The 19,089-nt window shown below is 32.9% G+C and overlaps 2 protein-coding genes across 6 annotated transcripts in view; one reads left to right on the top strand and one right to left on the bottom strand.

Moving 5' to 3' along the window:
- Nucleotides 1-2,365: 2,365 nt before the first annotated feature.
- LOC105198863 (protein phosphatase 1 regulatory subunit 16A) lies at nt 2,366-15,506 on the bottom strand. Of its 4 annotated transcripts, none has more exons than XM_026138679.2 (9): nt 13,536-13,605; nt 13,037-13,300; nt 11,644-11,946; nt 11,074-11,216; nt 10,865-10,990; nt 10,251-10,326; nt 9,962-10,179; nt 9,360-9,528; nt 2,366-5,338 (listed from the first exon to the last, which is right to left on the bottom strand). In XM_026138679.2, the coding sequence occupies exons 1-9, from the start codon at nt 13,603-13,605 to the stop codon at nt 5,010-5,012; spliced, it is 1,698 nt and encodes a 565-aa protein (XP_025994464.1). In that variant the 3' UTR covers nt 2,366-5,009. The 4 variants fall into 4 exon arrangements, with proteins under 4 accessions (XP_025994464.1, XP_011164014.1, XP_011164015.1 ...); XM_011165712.3 differs by lacking the exon at nt 13,536-13,605 and adding an exon at nt 15,121-15,506 and having other exon boundaries at nt 5,010-5,338; XM_011165713.3 differs by lacking the exon at nt 13,536-13,605 and adding an exon at nt 14,632-15,093 and having other exon boundaries at nt 5,010-5,338.
- A 55-nt stretch (nt 15,507-15,561) lies between these two features.
- LOC105198864 (dual specificity protein phosphatase 22-B) overlaps nt 15,562-19,089 on the top strand; it is a 51,065-nt gene continuing 47,537 nt past the window's right edge. For both annotated transcript variants that reach the window (XM_039457978.1, XM_039457977.1), the window contains exon 1: nt 15,562-16,069. The gene's annotated coding sequence lies outside the window, so the exon portion shown is untranslated. The remainder of the gene's footprint in view (nt 16,070-19,089) is intronic.

Raw genomic sequence — 19,089 nt, 5'->3', positions numbered from 1 at the left:
ATTTACATAAAATTAGAATATTGTAATTTTTAAAATTGCATTATTCTAAATAACAAACAATTATATTATAAATTATCAAATGAATTTTTTCTTTTATTTATAATTTAAGTTTATATGAAGTAAAGAAGAAATATTGTTTTTTATATATAGATATATATTCTTTTACAATTTTTACATTTCGTAATTATTAAAAATACGATTTCACATATAATGTAAAATATAACCTTACATATGATATATCAATAAAATATAATCCTATTAAAATTTATCATTATTAAAGTGGTTATTAAATTTAAATAAGAGCGTTATTTAAAAATAACAATCGGTTTACTTTTGTAATATGTCATCAAATAGCAAACCACCTGCACTAAAAACATTTATTTTACAAGTGCTGAGGATGGTACTAATGTATTATACTATCATTTATAAGACAGATAAAAAAAATTAATGTAGAAAAAAGTTAATAAGTTAATGTTTAAAAATAACTAGTTAAAGTTAAAAATTAATGCATTTAATATTAATTAAATTAAGTTAAAGGTTATTAACTTTTTAACTTTTCGCTTAACTTTTAACTTTTTAACTAGTTACTACCCAAGCTTGATTGTAATAAATTGAAAAACAAAAAACACTCGTACTACTTGACAAGAACCATGATGCTTTATTATTAATACTTCACCCAGTTGCCTCCATTATCAATAATTGCCTGCCATCTTTGAGAAATGCTTTCCATTAACTTTATAGCATATTCTTGATGTAAAAATCTTCAGATTAATTAAATTTGTCGAAATAGCTGCTTTACCTTCGAGTGATGGAACCATGTGTCCAAAACAAAGTTTGAAAAATTATGTTTTTCAAATCGCAGACCAAATCTTCTTTCTTGCGCCAAATCCCTTTCTTTTTCGAACAACAGAGTTTTTTTTTATATACGAAATACATCCTTCTGTTACTAAGGTCGAATGATAGTTGAGACGTTTTTTATAAAATATTCTACGCTTCTTTTATTTGATCTTGTTGAAATTTTCTGTCTAACGAGTTTCATGCAAAAGATTCTCCAAACACTTTTACACAGACTATATGCTACAATTTTTTTTTTTATACTACCCTGGTATTCCTTACATTAACATTAAAAATTCATCCATATAATTAAGAACTTCTTTTGCACTTTTTTAATGTTTACTGTAATATAGATTGCAAGGTGTAGAACAAACTGAACTAACAATATTAGAGGTGTGTGAATCAAGTATTCTTATAAAGTCGATAAGATCAATCGAATCTTTGATGACATGCTCGAAATCAAATTAAATTGAATCGAATCTCTTTGATTCGAATACGAATCAAATTCGAATTAAATTTTTTCAGATTTACACTGCATGTTAATTTGAAGGTATAATAGTAAAGTATTTTCAATAATATTGCTTTTTTTAGTAGACAAGAAAATTGATCGAAAAAATTTTAGAAAATAATTACCAAAAATGATGTATGTTGAGCACAAATTTATAATAGATATTACAGATATTAAGTGTTATACTGATGAATAAGCACATTGTACAAATTATAAATGTTACTATCAAAGTGTGATAGTATTTTGGCACTTTATTAGGAAAATATATTGGAGCAGTTTCAAAATTTGTGTTATAAATTCTATAAATTCATAATACTAACTTATGAAATTGGAACAAATTTATAAAGACAATTGTCTTTGTAATTGATCTATTGTATATACATACTTTTCTACAATTTATAAGATTTAACAATCGACAATTAGACATGAGAATTGTAGTATGCACTGATACGATTGGTCGCGAGAGATATAAATAAAACCATCAAAATAGATGATCGATTCAAAATTAAATCAATCATCGATGATTCGAAATTCTCGAATTATTCAAATTCGAAAACGAAACAAATCGAATTTTGATTCAATTGGAGTTTGAACAATTCTCACACTTTTAACGTTATAAAAATTCATATAAATAAGCACTTTTCATTTTTTTTAAACTTGAACTGACACTATTTTAATATAAAAAAAATTTTATTAAATGTTATTTTAAGTTATCAAAATATGAATAACACCAAAACTGTACTAAACTTAAATTAATACTTGAGTGAAATTCATCTACAATAGCATTACATAATAAAACTCATAATTGTGTTTATCATCTTTCTGCTGGTTGCCTCGTTCTTATTCGTGTTTTTGCGATTTTTAAATCGTATCATAATGCACTGAAAAATAAGATGATAGTTATGAGATAATAACAAGTTTGTTCAAAGAGCAGCTTTTGTATCGAGAACATGTAATGTAAAATTAATATATATTTGGAGGGGGGGAGGGGTTATATATATATAATATTAAGTGTACAAAGTGTAAAAGATAACATATACATTAATTTTATTTTTATATAATATTACTATATTACAGTATAATATAAACAGGTGGTAGACGTCACATAAATTCATTTCAAATACAGCCACTGAAATCAACTTTTGCCATAAACTTTCGCAATCAAATGCATGCGTGAATCATCGCGCACGTGTGCTACGTTACTTTTAATTGGAATAATCGCGGCAATTATTATTAGAAATTTCGCGATTAGCGCAATTGCGAGACGCGGAATGAGCCACGCGACCGCCGCCGCGTCGTCGCAAGGCCGGTAGCTGCGCAAAGTTTGGCAACATTTTATTATGCATTATTGTGGAGGAATGTATGAGCGTTCATTTGTACTATTTGTACTTCCTTCGAAGATTCCTTTTTCGTATCTCTAATTTGGAAGTGGCTTGACCCAAAGTGTACGTAAAAAATATGATCGTTCGACAGGACAGATCATTATTTTACATACGGTCCCGTACACACGCGTGATTTCGAATAAAATTTGTTACTGCCGTTTTGATTTGCTGGACCTCTCTCCCTCGTTATACGGGAGGATTCATAAACTTTACATTTTAAAAAAGAGAAGTAAAGTTTACATGTTTATACATCGAATATCTCCGGCATGAATTATTGAATTAAAGGGGGATTTTATTATTTTCGGAGAAAAAGACTATTTTTATGTGGTTCTTTTTTTCGAAAACTACACGTACGATTTATTTTAAATTTTATACATATAATACATATTTCACTTGTAATTCGAAATTCTTGCAAGTAGAAAGAGAGAACATTACAGTATAGAGTTATAAAAATTTATGTTTGAGCGTGCATGTATGTCTTACAGTTCCCATAAAATTTATGCACTTATTGTTAGTGATCCCAAATGAAAAAGTGAATCTGAGATTATTTATCTGAGATTTATAGATGCTCGCTTACTGTTGGAATTAGTAGGATTAAAATATATTATTTTTTATTTTTGACGTAAAACTGGAAATTTTAAATGGAAATTTTAGAAGTGCAATAATTACTTGTTTTAAAATTGAGAAAAAAGTAGTTTCTTCTTTATAATCTAATTTCAACGTAATTTCCATTTTATATGGAAAATTACGTACATAACAGGACATTTTAAATATTTTATGTAATTATTCAAATTTTTATGTATTATGTAATACAACAGTAATATTCTATCATAGTGAAATAGTGTGATCAACGTTCATTGCGCATGCGTAATTCTATCTCGCATAACATCACTGTGTGCGAGCACAGTAGTCATTCTACTTGTTTACAACATGTAGATAACAAGAAGATTGTTACAATGATCATTTCTATAATTTTTTTATATTTATTGCAATTTACTTTTGCAATCTGCTCAATTACAAATTAAAAAATTAATTTTACATTGCAAAACAAAGACGTAGAGATTTACGATTATTATAGTCTTAACATTACTGTAATAGGTGTAATTTTACATAAAATGTTTTTACAATATGAATAAAGCTCTATCAGCGTTATCGCATCATTCTCTCCTTGTTCTACATCTAATGAAAGATAACGGCAGAATGACGCAATAGCGCTAATAGCGCGCTCTCTGGACGCAGCCCAAGTGTGCAAAGTTTAAAGTGAATCGATTGCATAGTTTTCGAAAAAATGTAGCTAAAAATAACCTTTGTTTTGAGTCCTCAAAACGATAATCCCCCTCTCTTAAACTTGAACGTCTCACGCGTTATCAAAGGCGCAACATAAGTGTAAAATTGTAAATCAGCGATGTACATAGCGATTTGCTATACGTGGAATAAGGAATTCAAGTGAGGAGTCTATAGTGTCGTAATAGATAAATACTACATATCAAAATTTACAAATAATCTTTAAATTGATATAAAAATCAGTTTCCACTCAATCCTTACAGCTAGAGTCTCATAAAAAATATTGGAAGATGTTCGATAGTCTTATACCTGTCTGCGGAGAGATACTAGAAAAAACTCGAGTCTAGGTAATAACTACGAGTTGTAAACACACATCTCCTATCTTTCTAGCGTAGTCTATACATTTCCTTTAATATAACAATAAATAAAGTAAAAGTCTGTACAATACTTAAACGCTTTTAGGCGCTGGACAATTGTAAACCCATTTGAAAAATGCAATTATATATTTCTACAAATGTAAGTACACGTTCTGAGTAGTTGCCATAACAAGGTGTTCTTGGTACCAAACTTGTTCAACACGCTGCTTGCGATTCAACAAGCATAACAATCGCAGAGAGAACGTTTCGTCACGATTTAAGTACAGTGCCGTTCGCGCGACATCAAAACCGACAATCGTTTTGATTTTAAAGCTGTCGACACGCCTCCCCACGGGTATTATCTGTGATGTACATAACGTCGCTATATGTGCTCTAGGAAAATATATATATATATGTATATATATATATATCTAATAAAAAAATATCACGACCCTCGGGCTCGGATTAAACGCGCGACTCGAAAAGTTGCGGAAGTACAAGAATGCAGTGTTGAGTCTTCAAAAGAAATACTGAAAGATAATCGCGGGACTACATCCTCGTTGTGTGCGAAGGATTCCGGCGAGCTCCGATGACATCGTACGTAATAGTGGGGCAAGGATAAGGGAAACGAGATTGTGCGCGATTTTACATGAGGGTGCAGCAGCTCTTCTCCGAGTGATTATCGCTCACGATCTCGCTGGTGTTCCCAGTGAAGCGCTGGGTGAAATCGTCGGTGTCGAGATCGGAATTGGAGATGGACGAGACCGGCATCGGGATGCCGTTTCCGTTCGCGTCTAGAGAGCCGCCGGATATGTGCCGGTTCTGCGCCCGTTTCTTCTTCAGATCCGACAGGGATTTCACGAAAACAACGGACACGTGTATGTTGATCTTGCCGTTGTTGGTGTCGGCGTCCGTGGAGTAAATCGGCGACTGCGGCTGCTGCTGGCCGCCGACCAGCGGGTCAGGCCCTGTCACTGTTGTTAGGCAAACACGTAAATCCAATATGCTACTTCCCCGTCAAGCCGTGTGTCGACTTTACGATCGACGCGATCGCCACTTTTCCGCCCCTCCACCTCAACCCCACTTTCTATCCCTATACGCACTGATCATAATTACAAAAAAAAAGAAGAAAAAAACCAAGGGTGTCAACTATGAGTCTCATGCGCCAAGCCTGACATGCTTTCAGCAACAAGCATTTCGGAAACATTGCACCAAGAAGGACCATCAGATGCACACCGGTGTACGTACACAGTATTGTTACTAAACGACTCAACGGTTGCGTTTTACGCAAGCAAAATCAATGGAAAAATACAAGAGAAATAGACAGAGAGATAGAGGAAGGAATATGATAAACACGCTGTTACGTTACAAAGAACAAGAGCGTTGTTTGATACATCTGTACGTCTCCGCATTTTGCTACAATGGGATTTATTCAACGTTTGGCTCTACCAACGATCGTGCTAATCATAATCCAATATTGGGCAAAATTTAATCAATTTATCGATTAATAATTACGACTAAAAATTTAATTCTTGATGATAATAAGCGATTAAAATTGTTTACTTGTTTTAAAATAAATTTGAGGTACTAATCAATTAAATATTTATTCAATAAAATAACTCGATTAAAAGATACTATTATGATTATGATTAATTTCAATTAAAATAATTAACTATTTTTGATTAAAAAAACTTATCGTTAATTATTTGTCTAGTTACCTAATTAGTTCAGTCTCTGATTTATAACATTAATTGGTACAATAAATAAAATTATTTATCGACTAATTTGATTCAATTTGAATAACTTTTCAATATGATAAACACATTTTCAAACTGTTCGTCAATATTATAATTTTCAAACAAAGATTAAAAATTAATGATTGACAATTGATTACACTGTTCAATATGGACAATCGTCGTTTTCAGCAGTCAAAAGTTTATAAAAATCACCTATTGTATATTAACTATTTTATACAAAATTTACAGTTACAGATTAAAAGGAAGACGGATGGTAATGGTCCGCTTATATGTATAATTTAATTAAGTACCTGCACATAACAATTTCTTCACATAGAAAAATATTAATTTTATTACTAAGAAAAGGCATTTCTCTATTTACTTTTCTTCTTCTCATAAGTAATCGATTATTTATAACAAAGAATATTTTCTTGATAATTTCTTAAAATACAAATCATCACAAATTTTAGAAAAATTTATTATACACTGAAAAAAAAAGAATTTATATTTTTACTCTCGGAAAGTATTATAAAATTGTATCGAAGAAAAGACAAAATAATAAGCAAATTAAATTTTTGTTTTAATTTAATATTTTTGGTTAAAGTAATAAATTACTAGAATTCAGAATATATCAAAATCTTGAATAAATTCAATGTTTGTACTTGAACTTATGATATATTTGAGGAACTTGTGAAATATTTGAAACAAGTAATATTTAATTAATTCTAATATATTCTTCTGGTTATATTCAGAAACTTATTTTAAATCAATATTACTTGTTTCAAGTAAATGATAAATGTATTTTAAGATTATTAAGAAAATATTCGTTGCAAAGATAACCGTTACTAAAATATATATATATATATATATATATATATTGCTTTTTTGTTAGAAAATTATTTTTCTGTGTGAGATCGATTATAAATCCATGATTAAAATTGTTAAATATAATTTATTTAAATAAATAGAATATATGACGAAAAGATAATGCAGTATTCATATGTAACAATTTTAATCATGAATTAAAATTGTTAAATATAATTTATTTAAATAAATAGAATATATGACGAAAAGATAATGCAGTATTCATATGTATGCCTATTTCAATTATTGATTATGCTTACCATTAATTTTTAATTGACTACTTTAGTTAAGTAGAAATTTTAGTCAAGTAAAAAACTTATCGTTTAATTATACAAAATCGTTTAATGATTCATGTTCTTAATTGATTACTTTAATCATGATATATATTTAAAATTTTTAGTCAATTATCTCTCTTAACAATAAATTAATGCCCAACATTGAATCATACTTGCACGTTTATCATTAACGATCGTAATCTACTATTGAATGAAATACGGTATGAATAATTTTAATTTTATCTAGAGTACCGTCTAGAAAACGCAAGCATAAATATCCGTTTCCGGTAATTCGTTCACCAATGCCTCGCCTTCGCTATATGATATGTTTTTCTTTTTACTTCTCGAATTGACTACTTCAATAACGGAGTTATATGTGTATGTATGTATGTGTGTATGTGTATGTGTGTGATCCCTCATTACTTACTCCACCGCATAATACAATGAATACGCATTCATCGATTAGCAGAGAATTCGTTACCAATCTTTAATACGAAGTGTGTAGTATTTGACGACAGGTATACATAAAAATTGATAGAACTGCGATCAATCTTAGGTCATGCTTTAGGCTCAAAACTCGTCCGTTATATACTACGGACGCATATTATCCGGCAAAATATTTACCAAATAGTTATCTAAATATACAGGGCGAATTCTTAATTACATTAATGTTTTGGCATCTTTTTTTTTGTTTGGAACTTTCTCGATGCCCTTATGATATGTAAATAATCCAATTACTGACAATCTCTCAAATACTAGAAATTCGATCCTAAAAAAATGTCTTTTTGAATATATAAATTATTACGCAACTGTGTTTTTAATTTTTAATTCTTAAAAAGTTCTCTATTGTTGTTTAATATTTTATTAAAACTAAACTTTAATCTTAAAAAAATTGGACTTTCAATACTTGAGACACTGTCATTAATTGGAGTCATTTACGCTAATCGAGAATCGACCTGTATACTTTTATTCTAGAGAAAACTTGCGCATCGTACAATATATGTATAAAGAATGTAGAATAATATATCTGTTGATTCTACTTATTGTGCGTCCTACTAGCATGATATATGTATATGGTTCTCTAAATCGTTTAGGCTCCAGTTTGTGTAAGAAATTACAGAAACAATTCGACATACCTATAATAAATACATCACCGTTTGATTATTATTTTATCTTGCGCTTGGTGGCCGCTAAGCTTTGCTAAAACGGTCCACAAAGATACGCTAAGGAAGCCAGTACCACTTAGGCCTTGCCAAAGAGATTCGATATGGATATAAAGCGAAATGTGTTATACGTGTATATGTGCGTTTTAACGTGAGAACAGCTTCCAGAGAGAAAAATGCATTGTTTGTATGCGCAGCACACGTAGATATACGTTTTACGTACATCATGAGCAAATAACTTCTGGCGCAGTGTGATATGTATGATACGAAAGAGAGATAACGCAATTAAATGCATCGTACAGATCATAAAATGTATAATAATTAAAGAAATAGAAAAGTGACGTAGAAAACTAACCTCGCAATTATTCAGGAGCACGCAGTAGTGAAAAGAAAGAAAAAGCTGGTAAATAATTGACAGCTAACACAATGAGTTCGACAGAGTACATTTATGGGATTTTGCAGTTAGCAGATTAGTACGTATATAACTTATATATTTGATCCATTAGGATTATGTTTTCAATATTGTCTTCAGTGTGTATATATAAATATATAATATATAAAATTTTGTATATCAATGTATAAAAATATAAAGATGCGCTCTTGTCAGACTTAATGAGGAATTGTTCGCTCTCAGTATGATTAATTATCATTTTACAATAATCATTTCAATTATTTTTTCTTCTTTCGCCACAATAAATTTTTTACCATTTTTAATATGTGACTTATGTGTATAAGAATTTATATACAATCTTTAAATTTTATGCTCGCGTTAACTTTCCTATGTCTCGGGCACTGTGAATTACAAATGAGCGTGATGTACACGTATATATGTGCAATTCTTGAATCATATGATCGAGGTACATATTTTGACATAAGTCCCTTCGCACAAAGCTACCATTTACCACAATATTCTACCGAACCACAACCAATGCAAGCAAGAATACATTTGGAATGTACCTGAATCTTTATCAACATCTTCGTGAAGAAAAGACTCGTTGTCTTTTCCCTCGGGACCTTTCCGCACCGCTGAGGTCAGCGCGCCGGAATCAGTCTCGTGGTCCCCTACCTCCTGCGTACTGTTCTCCAACGGCGGGATACTAGTAGGTGTAGGAGTGCTAACGTATGTCTGGAAAAAATATCCCAATTAGTATTTATTTACATCTTAAATGGCTCAGTCTTAAAGAGGTTCTCCAGCTTAAAAAAATGGAGGAGAGTATATAACTTTTTCTTCATATATGTATATCTTGTAACAAAGGATTTTTTAGTATTGCCATTTTCAAAATAATAAATAATGCACAAAATTTAAGCAATAAAAACGATAATTTGTCACTTACAAATTTTTTAAATAATTTCTATAAAACTTAATACTAGAAAACTTTTTAAATTTAAAGAAAGTTATAAGTAAAAAAATCTGAAAAATTTAGGAATGCTATGTATTAAGCATAAAGCTTATTTGAGCAAATTTTGATAAAGTTTTTATGTCAGAAAACTGAAGAATCTTTCTAATTTCGAAGAGAACGAGGGAAATATATAACAAATATTTTTAATTTTTGTCGTACCTGTTGCGCTTGTAACCTCAAGCGCGTTTCTTCTTGGGCATCTTTTTTCGTAGTGAGAACTTTGTCTCGAATGGATGTTCGACGTACGCTTTGCGTTCGTGTATTTATACTTTGCGATCTGCGTACCCTACGACCTTGTGCTTCGCGAAGTCGTTTACTTTCCTGTTCTGTTTTCAATTCCATTATCCTCTCTCTAATTTCTGGATCTTCGCATATATCTGCGACATATGAGAACATTATAAAATAGAGAGAAATAAAGTAATAATTAAAATAGATTGGTAGAGCTTACCCGCGGGAGTTTCATCATGTTTATTTTTTGCGTTTAAGTCTGCCCCGTTTTGCACTAATAATTCAAGTACTTCCAACTGTAACACAAAATTGATACATGACTTAAAATAACATTTAAATTAAAATATTAAAATGTGAAACAATTGTAACGCCTATGAAAAAAAAGGAAAAACAGACTTGCCGTTTCAACTTTAATAAGTATAAATATATTAATTTATAATAATCCCATAATTTATAATTGCAAATATATAGAAAAAAAGATTAAACAAGGTGTTTCTTCAAATATTATAAAAAAATTACCTGAGAAATTTTAGGAACTTCCAGGAATTTTATTCAAAATTCCAAGTAAAATTAAAAAATGTATCAATGCTAATCAATTGTTGATATTTTGTGTTATAAAGAAAAAGTGGTAAAAAAATTTTGTCAGAAAGAGATAGAATTAAAATTTTAAAGAATAAAGTTTTAAAAAATAAAATTTCCTTATAAAATAAAATTTTAAAGAATAAAATTTCCTTAAGTATCAGTAAAATCTCATGAAAATTTATGATTTTTTCAAAGGTAACAAATAAATTCGTTGAAAATTCCAGGTTTTTCCGACACTTTGTTTAAACTTACATGTCCCCAACATGCGGCTGCGTGAACAGGTTGCCATTTGTCATTGTCTTCTACGTCCGTCGATACATGTTGATCAAGAAGAAATTCTACGACTCGTAAGTATCCGTTTGCCGCTGCTATATGAAGCTGTAACAAAAAATTGTCAAAATGTAAACAATTCATTAATCTAATCTTCTTTTAAATTAAGCTCTGTAGGTATAAGTACATACAGGTGTGGCACCTTGATGATCTTTATATTCAAGATCACCTCCTAAGGAAACAATCTTTTGCAAATCGCGTAACATTTGAACCTCGGTCGAAGCTCTTGTTTCATCTATTAATTCTTGAGTAACTCCTCGCCTTGCCATCTCCCCTGCGTTTCGTACAGATACAATTTATATAAATACATCACATTACAATTAACATTATACTTGGGAAGGGCAATCTTTAAGGAGATATGATTACTGACATCAAAAAACTTTGAAATTAAAAAAAACTGGACTTAAGCGACGATTTTCCTTTTCAGATTTTCCTTTCTATGTACAAAAATACAACATTTACAAAATTGAAAGAAAAGGTGTTAAACTGCAGATTTATCAAACCTTATTAACGATTATTAAAATATTTCATGAAATTACTTTTACGCAGTTAAAACAATAGTGATCTTATGAGAACTAAATTAATACATGCTAAAATTTCAAAAATTGTTATGTTCTCAATAAATCACTTCTTGCTAAGACTGTATCGATCATACCTTCTTAAGCAATAATAAAAAGTCTTAATTTAACAGATTCTATTACCTTCGATACAATCCAACGTTTTTTCATCCTCACAAATGTCGTACGGCATGTTGCCGTCAGCATTAACGGCTAATAAATTCGCACCTCTGGCAATGAGGTATTTGACTAAATGCAAGTGACCACACGTAGCAGCGGCGTGTAGCGGCGTCCATTTCTCACTGTCTTCCGCGTTCACGTTAGCACCAAATTCAATGAGTAGCTTCATCATTTCTTCATTGTCGTCTATGCAACACTGATGCAGTGCCGTCAAACCATCTTCATTGGTCGAGTCAGGGTTTACACCCTTTTTTAGCAGTCTCCTTACTGGAAAGAAATAAACGTTAATGATTTAATGATGCGTCGACATACAGATGTAGTCATATAGATACATTCCAAATAACATGCAATTTAACCCACAAGAGTATATATACACCATATCTGCACAAGATTTAAGAGAATTAAAAAAAAGTATATGTACATTTTAAAGCACCTTCAATGATTTATTTCATCATTACTTAATATGTTGCTCTAGTCTTCATTATTAATTATAATCTGACAATGTGGAAACAGATTTTTGATTAATTTTATTATTTGGAAGCTAATTTAACTGGAAGATCGAAAATGGTTACGATTGATTGGCATGTCCTTATGCAAAAATTTTTGTGCGTTTTTGAAGAGAAAACTTCAGGGAAAGCATACATGTAACGGAAGCACATTATGCTATCAAATCCAGCAAATATAAAAGTTGTTTTTTTTTTAACTAGGAAACTAGTTAAAAGTATATTCACATTATGAAGGTTATTAGATTATAGTGAACAACAATAAATTTAGACAACATATTAGGCAATGATGAAATAAACCATTCTGAATGTACTTTAAAATGGTATATAATCTTTTTGTAATTTTCATAGTAATCTTGACTCGTCATCGTGATTGTCTATCCTTTCCTTTTCATCGTTTCGTTAAATGCCAAGCTACCTTTACATACACGGTCATCAAGTGTTTTAATATGCTACCTTCGTTCATTAAATTCTCTTCTTTCCTGTTTTTTTCGCTCCACCATTATTAACTTAATTCTATCTAACAAATTGTAGCACCCATTCGCGCAATAGTATTTTCATTCGTGCACTATAGCATACCCTTAATTTGCTCTCATGCATTCATGTATTAGCGTCAATTTTTTTCTTTCTCCGTTCTTGTCCTCTTTTATATTTTGGGTGAGCTTTGGAGCAACAGTAATACAAGTGCTTCACTTCTTGTGTATTTGCATATGTATACATATCTTTCACCTTGCTTTGTTTCATTACTCTGCTGTATTGTTGATGTACAATAAATGAAATTAGATTTTTAGAAAATTTATACAGATATGGTGTATGCACTCTTGCATATTGACTGTATGTACAAAATTTCTTACCTTCGTCGATGTCATTTCTTGCAGCGGCTTCCAACAACATAACACTGTCGCTAAAGTATATGTGACGTTTATTACTCGTGTGCCTGGTTTGGTGCCGCAGCCATTCCTTTTCGCGTTGTCTCCACACTTTCAGCTGCTGAAGCCGACGATGACGTGCCAAGTGCAATCGCTCCTGCGTGGTCAGTCTTTCAACATGCACCATCTCTGCCACCAGCTCGGAGTGCTCCATTGTTATGTGCTTGTAATTTTTGCAGGTGTATTTACCTGTTCACAAAAGAGAAATGAATATGTCATAAAATGCAACATCTTTATATGTATGCATACACAGACACACACAAATGCGCATTCTTGTGTAATTATATCAGGAGAAATTATCTGTTTGAAAATAAACACTTGTAGATCACAGTACACATTTATCTTTGTTTTTATTAAATGTACTTGAGAAGACACACAAAATCAAAAACATTAAGAGAATGATATAAGTCCAATCTGGCGTTACCTTTACGCTTACAAAGCCAAGATCTTGTTCTCAAATAGTTAAAAATTTTTCGATAAACCTCGGACGTCATTCTGGGGGTAATTGGGAATTTTCGCTTATTTCAATAACGCACACGTAACTCAACCGATTCCTCCTGAGTTATCTGGCGGGAATGATGGCATATTTTAACCAGGTGCTCCCTCAAACTTATCAAGTACTTAGGTAAAGTAAACATACAATATTTGCACAAATGTTACGCACGCTGACAAAAAAAGCTTTGCGTGAATAGAAGATTTAACGCTTTGGTTCATTTAATACTGCATCTTTAAAAATACTTCCTTATACAAAAATAAGATTTTCTACATTTATCTCGAGACTTCTTTAAAGAGATATCTTGCAGATGTAGAATAACGATGTACTCAAGAACAAATTGTTGAAACTTCTATAGATTTTCGCGTTATTAGGCACAATGTAATGAAAATCTCTATTGAGTAGACTTTCTACGCGTGTCTGCGGCACATCCGTAATAAATTCTATTCTTAATCTCTCGGGCAATACATTGCGTCATTAGCAGTGAGAATGTACATATTTAAACACTCCACAATACTTTGGCATACAGAGCAAGCTTCAGATCTTAAGAACAGTGAGAACAGTGAGAACAAAAAAGAACAAAAAAGAACAAAAAAATGGTATGAGTCACAATAAATGTGTCACACTTTAAAAAACAAAACAAATATATAAATCAGAGTTGCCAAGGATTTGGCGAACTTTTTGATAGGATAAAAACATCGTAGACCTTCATATTTTTCTACCTCTAAAAATTTTTCTAAACTCTTGATCCTTAAAAAAAGCCCACGTGATAATAACAAAACCCAGAGAGAAATTTCCCCAACTTGGCAACTCTGGTATGGACTCGCTGTGATCAAAGATAACGGGAGAAAATAAATAATATTGAAGTTGCTTATCAATACAAAGATTTTTTGTTTGAAGACTGTCAAGGCGGGGGGCACTCGGCCCCCACCGGTGTGAATTTGAATTCGCGTCGATTTTATGATTTTTTGACAATCCGGTGACACGAGAGGCACGTGAGGTACGTGACGCATCAGGAGATACTTGCTGATTGTTCATCGAGCCTGGCGTCTGATTGCACACGTTACTTTGCGCACAATCACCGTGCGTGATGAAAAGGTGTTCAACGGCGTAACGTTCCGTCCCGCGGGGATTTATCGCATCCTCCTCCTCCTCCACATTCGCGCACGAGGACGATCGGACGCGGCGCGTGATTTCCGTCGCCGTCGTGGAGCCGGGATGGGTTTCACTCCCTGCCAATTGCATCGCTCAGCTCTCGGAGGATGAAAAACCACGAAGCCGTTGCGCGATCAAGGCCAGGACGCGCGGGGCGCGTATCGCGCAGGATCTCACGGGAACGTGAGAAACGTGAGACGTGGGTAGGAGGAAGAAAGGGGGGAGGGGGGCGAGGTTAGTTACTCTCGCGAGGGACGGATACAGGAGGATCGGCGCGATCGAGCGACACGCCGAAATTCGAAGCGGTCACCCATCTCTCTAGCAGCAAATTTTTTTTTTTTTTTATCCCGTTTCTACTTACGTGTGCAAACGCGCGGCTCGACACGCGGCCGCGGCGGTCCGCTTTCCTCTCCCTCCTCTCCAGCTATTTCCTCCGCGATCGCGATCGCGATCGCGCCAGCGGAATGTACGAGCGACGACGGCGAGGAGGACGAGGCCGCTCGAACTCGAACGCACGACGGCGGCGGCGGCGGCGGGGCGATTCATTCACACGTCGCGGACTCGCGCTTCGCGCCTGCCGCGGCCGATAATCTACGGCATAATCCACGTACGCGAGCGCGCGCGCGTTACGCCGTTTCGCGAGGGGCAGATACTGCGGGCCGGTGGCGAAAATACGCTCGCGCGCGTTTCCCGTGCCTGCCAGCGCGTGCAGCCGCGGAAACGTCTACCTGTCGGTCGCCATTTTTAAACTACCTGCGACTGCGAGAGTCGCGCCCGCGCACGCCTCGTCTCGCCTCGCCTCGCCTCGCCGGGCTTCGGCCAGTCTCGCCTGGCCTCGCCGCCGCGCGCCGCCCTTCACCGTGTGCTCGGACTCGCAACTACTTGCAACTGCTTGCAACTACTGCTCGCGTTGCTGCCGCTGATGGTTTCGGTTCGTACGCTCGCTCGGAGTCGCGCGAACGAACGGTACGGAGGTGCGCGCGAGCGCGCACGCTCGCCAACGATCGGCGAACGCGCGCTGCGCGGCGGGCCGATCGCGGCTCGATACTCGCTGCTTCGCGCCACTTCCGCTTCGCTCGCGAATTATAACGTTGTTGCGTAACCGTTCTGTGTTATGCGCCAGCCGGTCGATAAACGGGGGGGGAGTCCCCCCTCGTTACACCACGCGCGAACGACGTTACTCCCGTTCGTCCGCTCGGAATTCTTGGCCGGGACGAGTTGATCGACGAAGCGCGAGTTTTTGGTCGCGCTTCGCTGGATTTCATTGGCTTAAATTCTTAGGCTGCACTTCAACATTCATTTCTATCAATGTACGTGTAGTAGACGCTAAAAAGGCTCTGTCGCTTGAAGTTAGCGGCTTTCTGAATTTTCATGTACTGCATGTGACGTATCCTATATGAAACGTAGCTAACTTCAGGGCGAAAGAACATTATTGACGGTTAGTGTATGTACACGAAAACAATACCTGGCCATATTTGAAGTTAATTGCGTTCTGATTTTCTTATAGGATACATTCTACATTCTACAGATATTTTACTAACGACTACTTCGACTTACGCATTTTCGGACTTGTGACTAGCTAATATTAACTATAAAAAATGTACTAGTAGATTACCAACTCTATAAACGCGTAATAGTATTTAATATAAAATAATATTCCTGAAATATTACTTAATGTTAATAAAAGTGATTATATGTCCACTCCTGATAAAATTATATATCACTTAAATATTATTTAATATTTCAATATCTCAACACTTTAAATTATCGGGAATATTATAACTTTTAAATATAATAATTATAAAGTTTATGAATATTTTATGCATAATAGTTTACATTAATTTTTGACCACAATGATATTCGTGGAACATTTTCATAATATTCCACGGATATTGAAATAATATCACGAATATTATGTAAAAACGGGCATAAACACAATATTCCTATAATGTTATAAAAATATTGAATAATATTCTCGAATTATTATTTTAATATTATTTTCAATTTCTGATAATATTTTTATATCCTAGAAATATTATATGCTTATAAGGATAAAACTCATTATTCATTCATTAACTGTATAATGATAAAAATTCAATATTAATTTTATAATAGCAAATATATTGTTAAAATGAAACAATTTTATTTTGTCCTTTAAATACAGGTCTATAATATTATTTTTAGTAATAATTATTTTACTTAAATAATGTTTTATTTATATAAAATAATGTACTAATAATGTATAAGTTTAAATTGATATTCGACTTATGATCAATTTAATTTACGACCGAAGTTTCGGAACGTAACTCTCGTAAGTAAAGAAATACTTGGAAATCCCGGAACGCAGCTAACTTTAGATAACTAGGCATTATTATCTCCGAGGGTAAATTAACTTTGATCTTGGTTTAACTTACTTTTTTTCTGTCTCTTGTTCTAAGAATTAGAAAAGGATATAAAGTAAATTAAACTGATTATGAGATTATAGTTTATTTGAAATTGACACGGTTTTGTCGTTTGTCACTCGATATAGTATCTATAAATACGTAGAACAATTACGTGTGATAAATTCTTTTTAATTGCAAGGCATTGTTGCTATCACGTGTGTATGACATATCTGCAGCGTTGCGACAAACGTATTGTCATATGCACATGACAGTATGCGATAATGCCCCACTTTTTTCTTTGCAACTACGTTTCTGTAAAACACATATCAAAAGCTTAGGCAAACAATTTGAAATATTGCATGTTTGATCTATTTGAATATTTTAAAGTAAAAGAAAGAGCATTCAGTTTGAATATTTTTGATAATTTGAACTTAAGCAGTGATCAGTCTGTATATAATGTCTGTTAGTTATATTTGAAGTTTGGACTGTTTTAGATAATTCGTACAGTAAAGATTCGAGTTAAGATTGGAAACGCACACTAAATATGTTGGAAATAAAAGAGCAGTTTTACACGAGTCTTTTTTACATCAAAAAGATTAGATTTAGATTCGAGCTATAATAATTTCGAACTTTTAGATCTGAAGTGAGTTAGAACAGCTTGAACATTCCTTTCAGTTTGAAAAGTTTGAACTATTTGACATTCGACTTTAAAATTCAGACTGTCCGAACTATTTGATAACCTTATGTTTTTGACTATAACAAGACTATAACAAGACTCAAACAGAATTCAAATCAAAGACGCTTAAAACCATTATTTTTTATTATGTGTTTATATAATAAAAATAAAAATAAACAATTTGTCACTGTTGCATTTTCTTTATCGAATACAGTACAACATTAATTCGATAATCGATTTTAAAATTCGTCTATGCGCTATTAATTTTCAAAGATATGTAAGTTTTATGATGAATTAAATATAATTTGCGCGTCGATACCCGCGCATGACTTTTAGCTGCCGTTTTAAATTTTTTCTGGGTGTTTGAATTTCAAGAGTCCTTATTTGTTGTTTTAAAATTTAATTCGATTATCGAAACAGAATTCCAATAAAGATGTGTAAATCGAGGTTTTTTGACGTCAAATTGAATCGAACTTTACTTTTTTGTTCGAATTCAAATCAAATCGATAAAATTTTGCCGAATTGAATCAAATCAAATTAACTTGATTGGATCATAATTTTGAAACGTAATTTTTAATTGGCAACATAATTATTAGGTTGGACATTAATATATGGATAACAAAAGATTTCTATAGTATAAAAAAGTATAATATTGCAGATTATAAAATATAAAGTCATTTTAAATCTTATTTTATAAAATTGTCAATATATGATTCATATTTGAATCTCTTAGATTCGAAATTTTTGAATGATTCATATTCAAGTATTTCGCCAGTATCTCTTATAGTAAACAAAAGATTTCTGTATTGTAAGAAAAAGAATATACTTTTATGATAAAATCATTTAAAATCTAATTTTATTATAACAGTATATATAATATTACTGTTATAATTTCACACTTAACAATATAACTGTTACAATATATGTGTTACATTATTGAGTGTGTAATTATGTCATTGATATTTTTATTAGGATGTTAAGAAAAGGACACGCGTTGGTTTTATGATCAAAATCCTGAAAAGATGAAGTGTCCACGTATTCAAAGTCCTTTCCTCCAATTTTATAAATCGTCTCATACAGCACAGAGGACTGCAGAAATATTGTTACAACATTGCTGCAACGTTGTAATATTGCTGCAACGTTGCAACAATATTGTTGCAAGTTTTGTGCTGTATGGGGTGATTGATTTATTTGTTCGATACACCCCCTTCTTCCTTACCATAATTGAAGTAGCGCGCTGAAAGTGCGTGTTCTAATAGGTGTATTCTAC

The sequence above is a fragment of the Solenopsis invicta genome, chromosome 15 (genome assembly GCF_016802725.1).
Source record: "Solenopsis invicta isolate M01_SB chromosome 15, UNIL_Sinv_3.0, whole genome shotgun sequence".
Classification (NCBI taxonomy): domain Eukaryota; kingdom Metazoa; phylum Arthropoda; class Insecta; order Hymenoptera; family Formicidae; genus Solenopsis; species Solenopsis invicta.
Note: the sequence above shows the minus strand (reverse complement) of the source record. Positions and strands in the feature narration are given on the sequence as shown.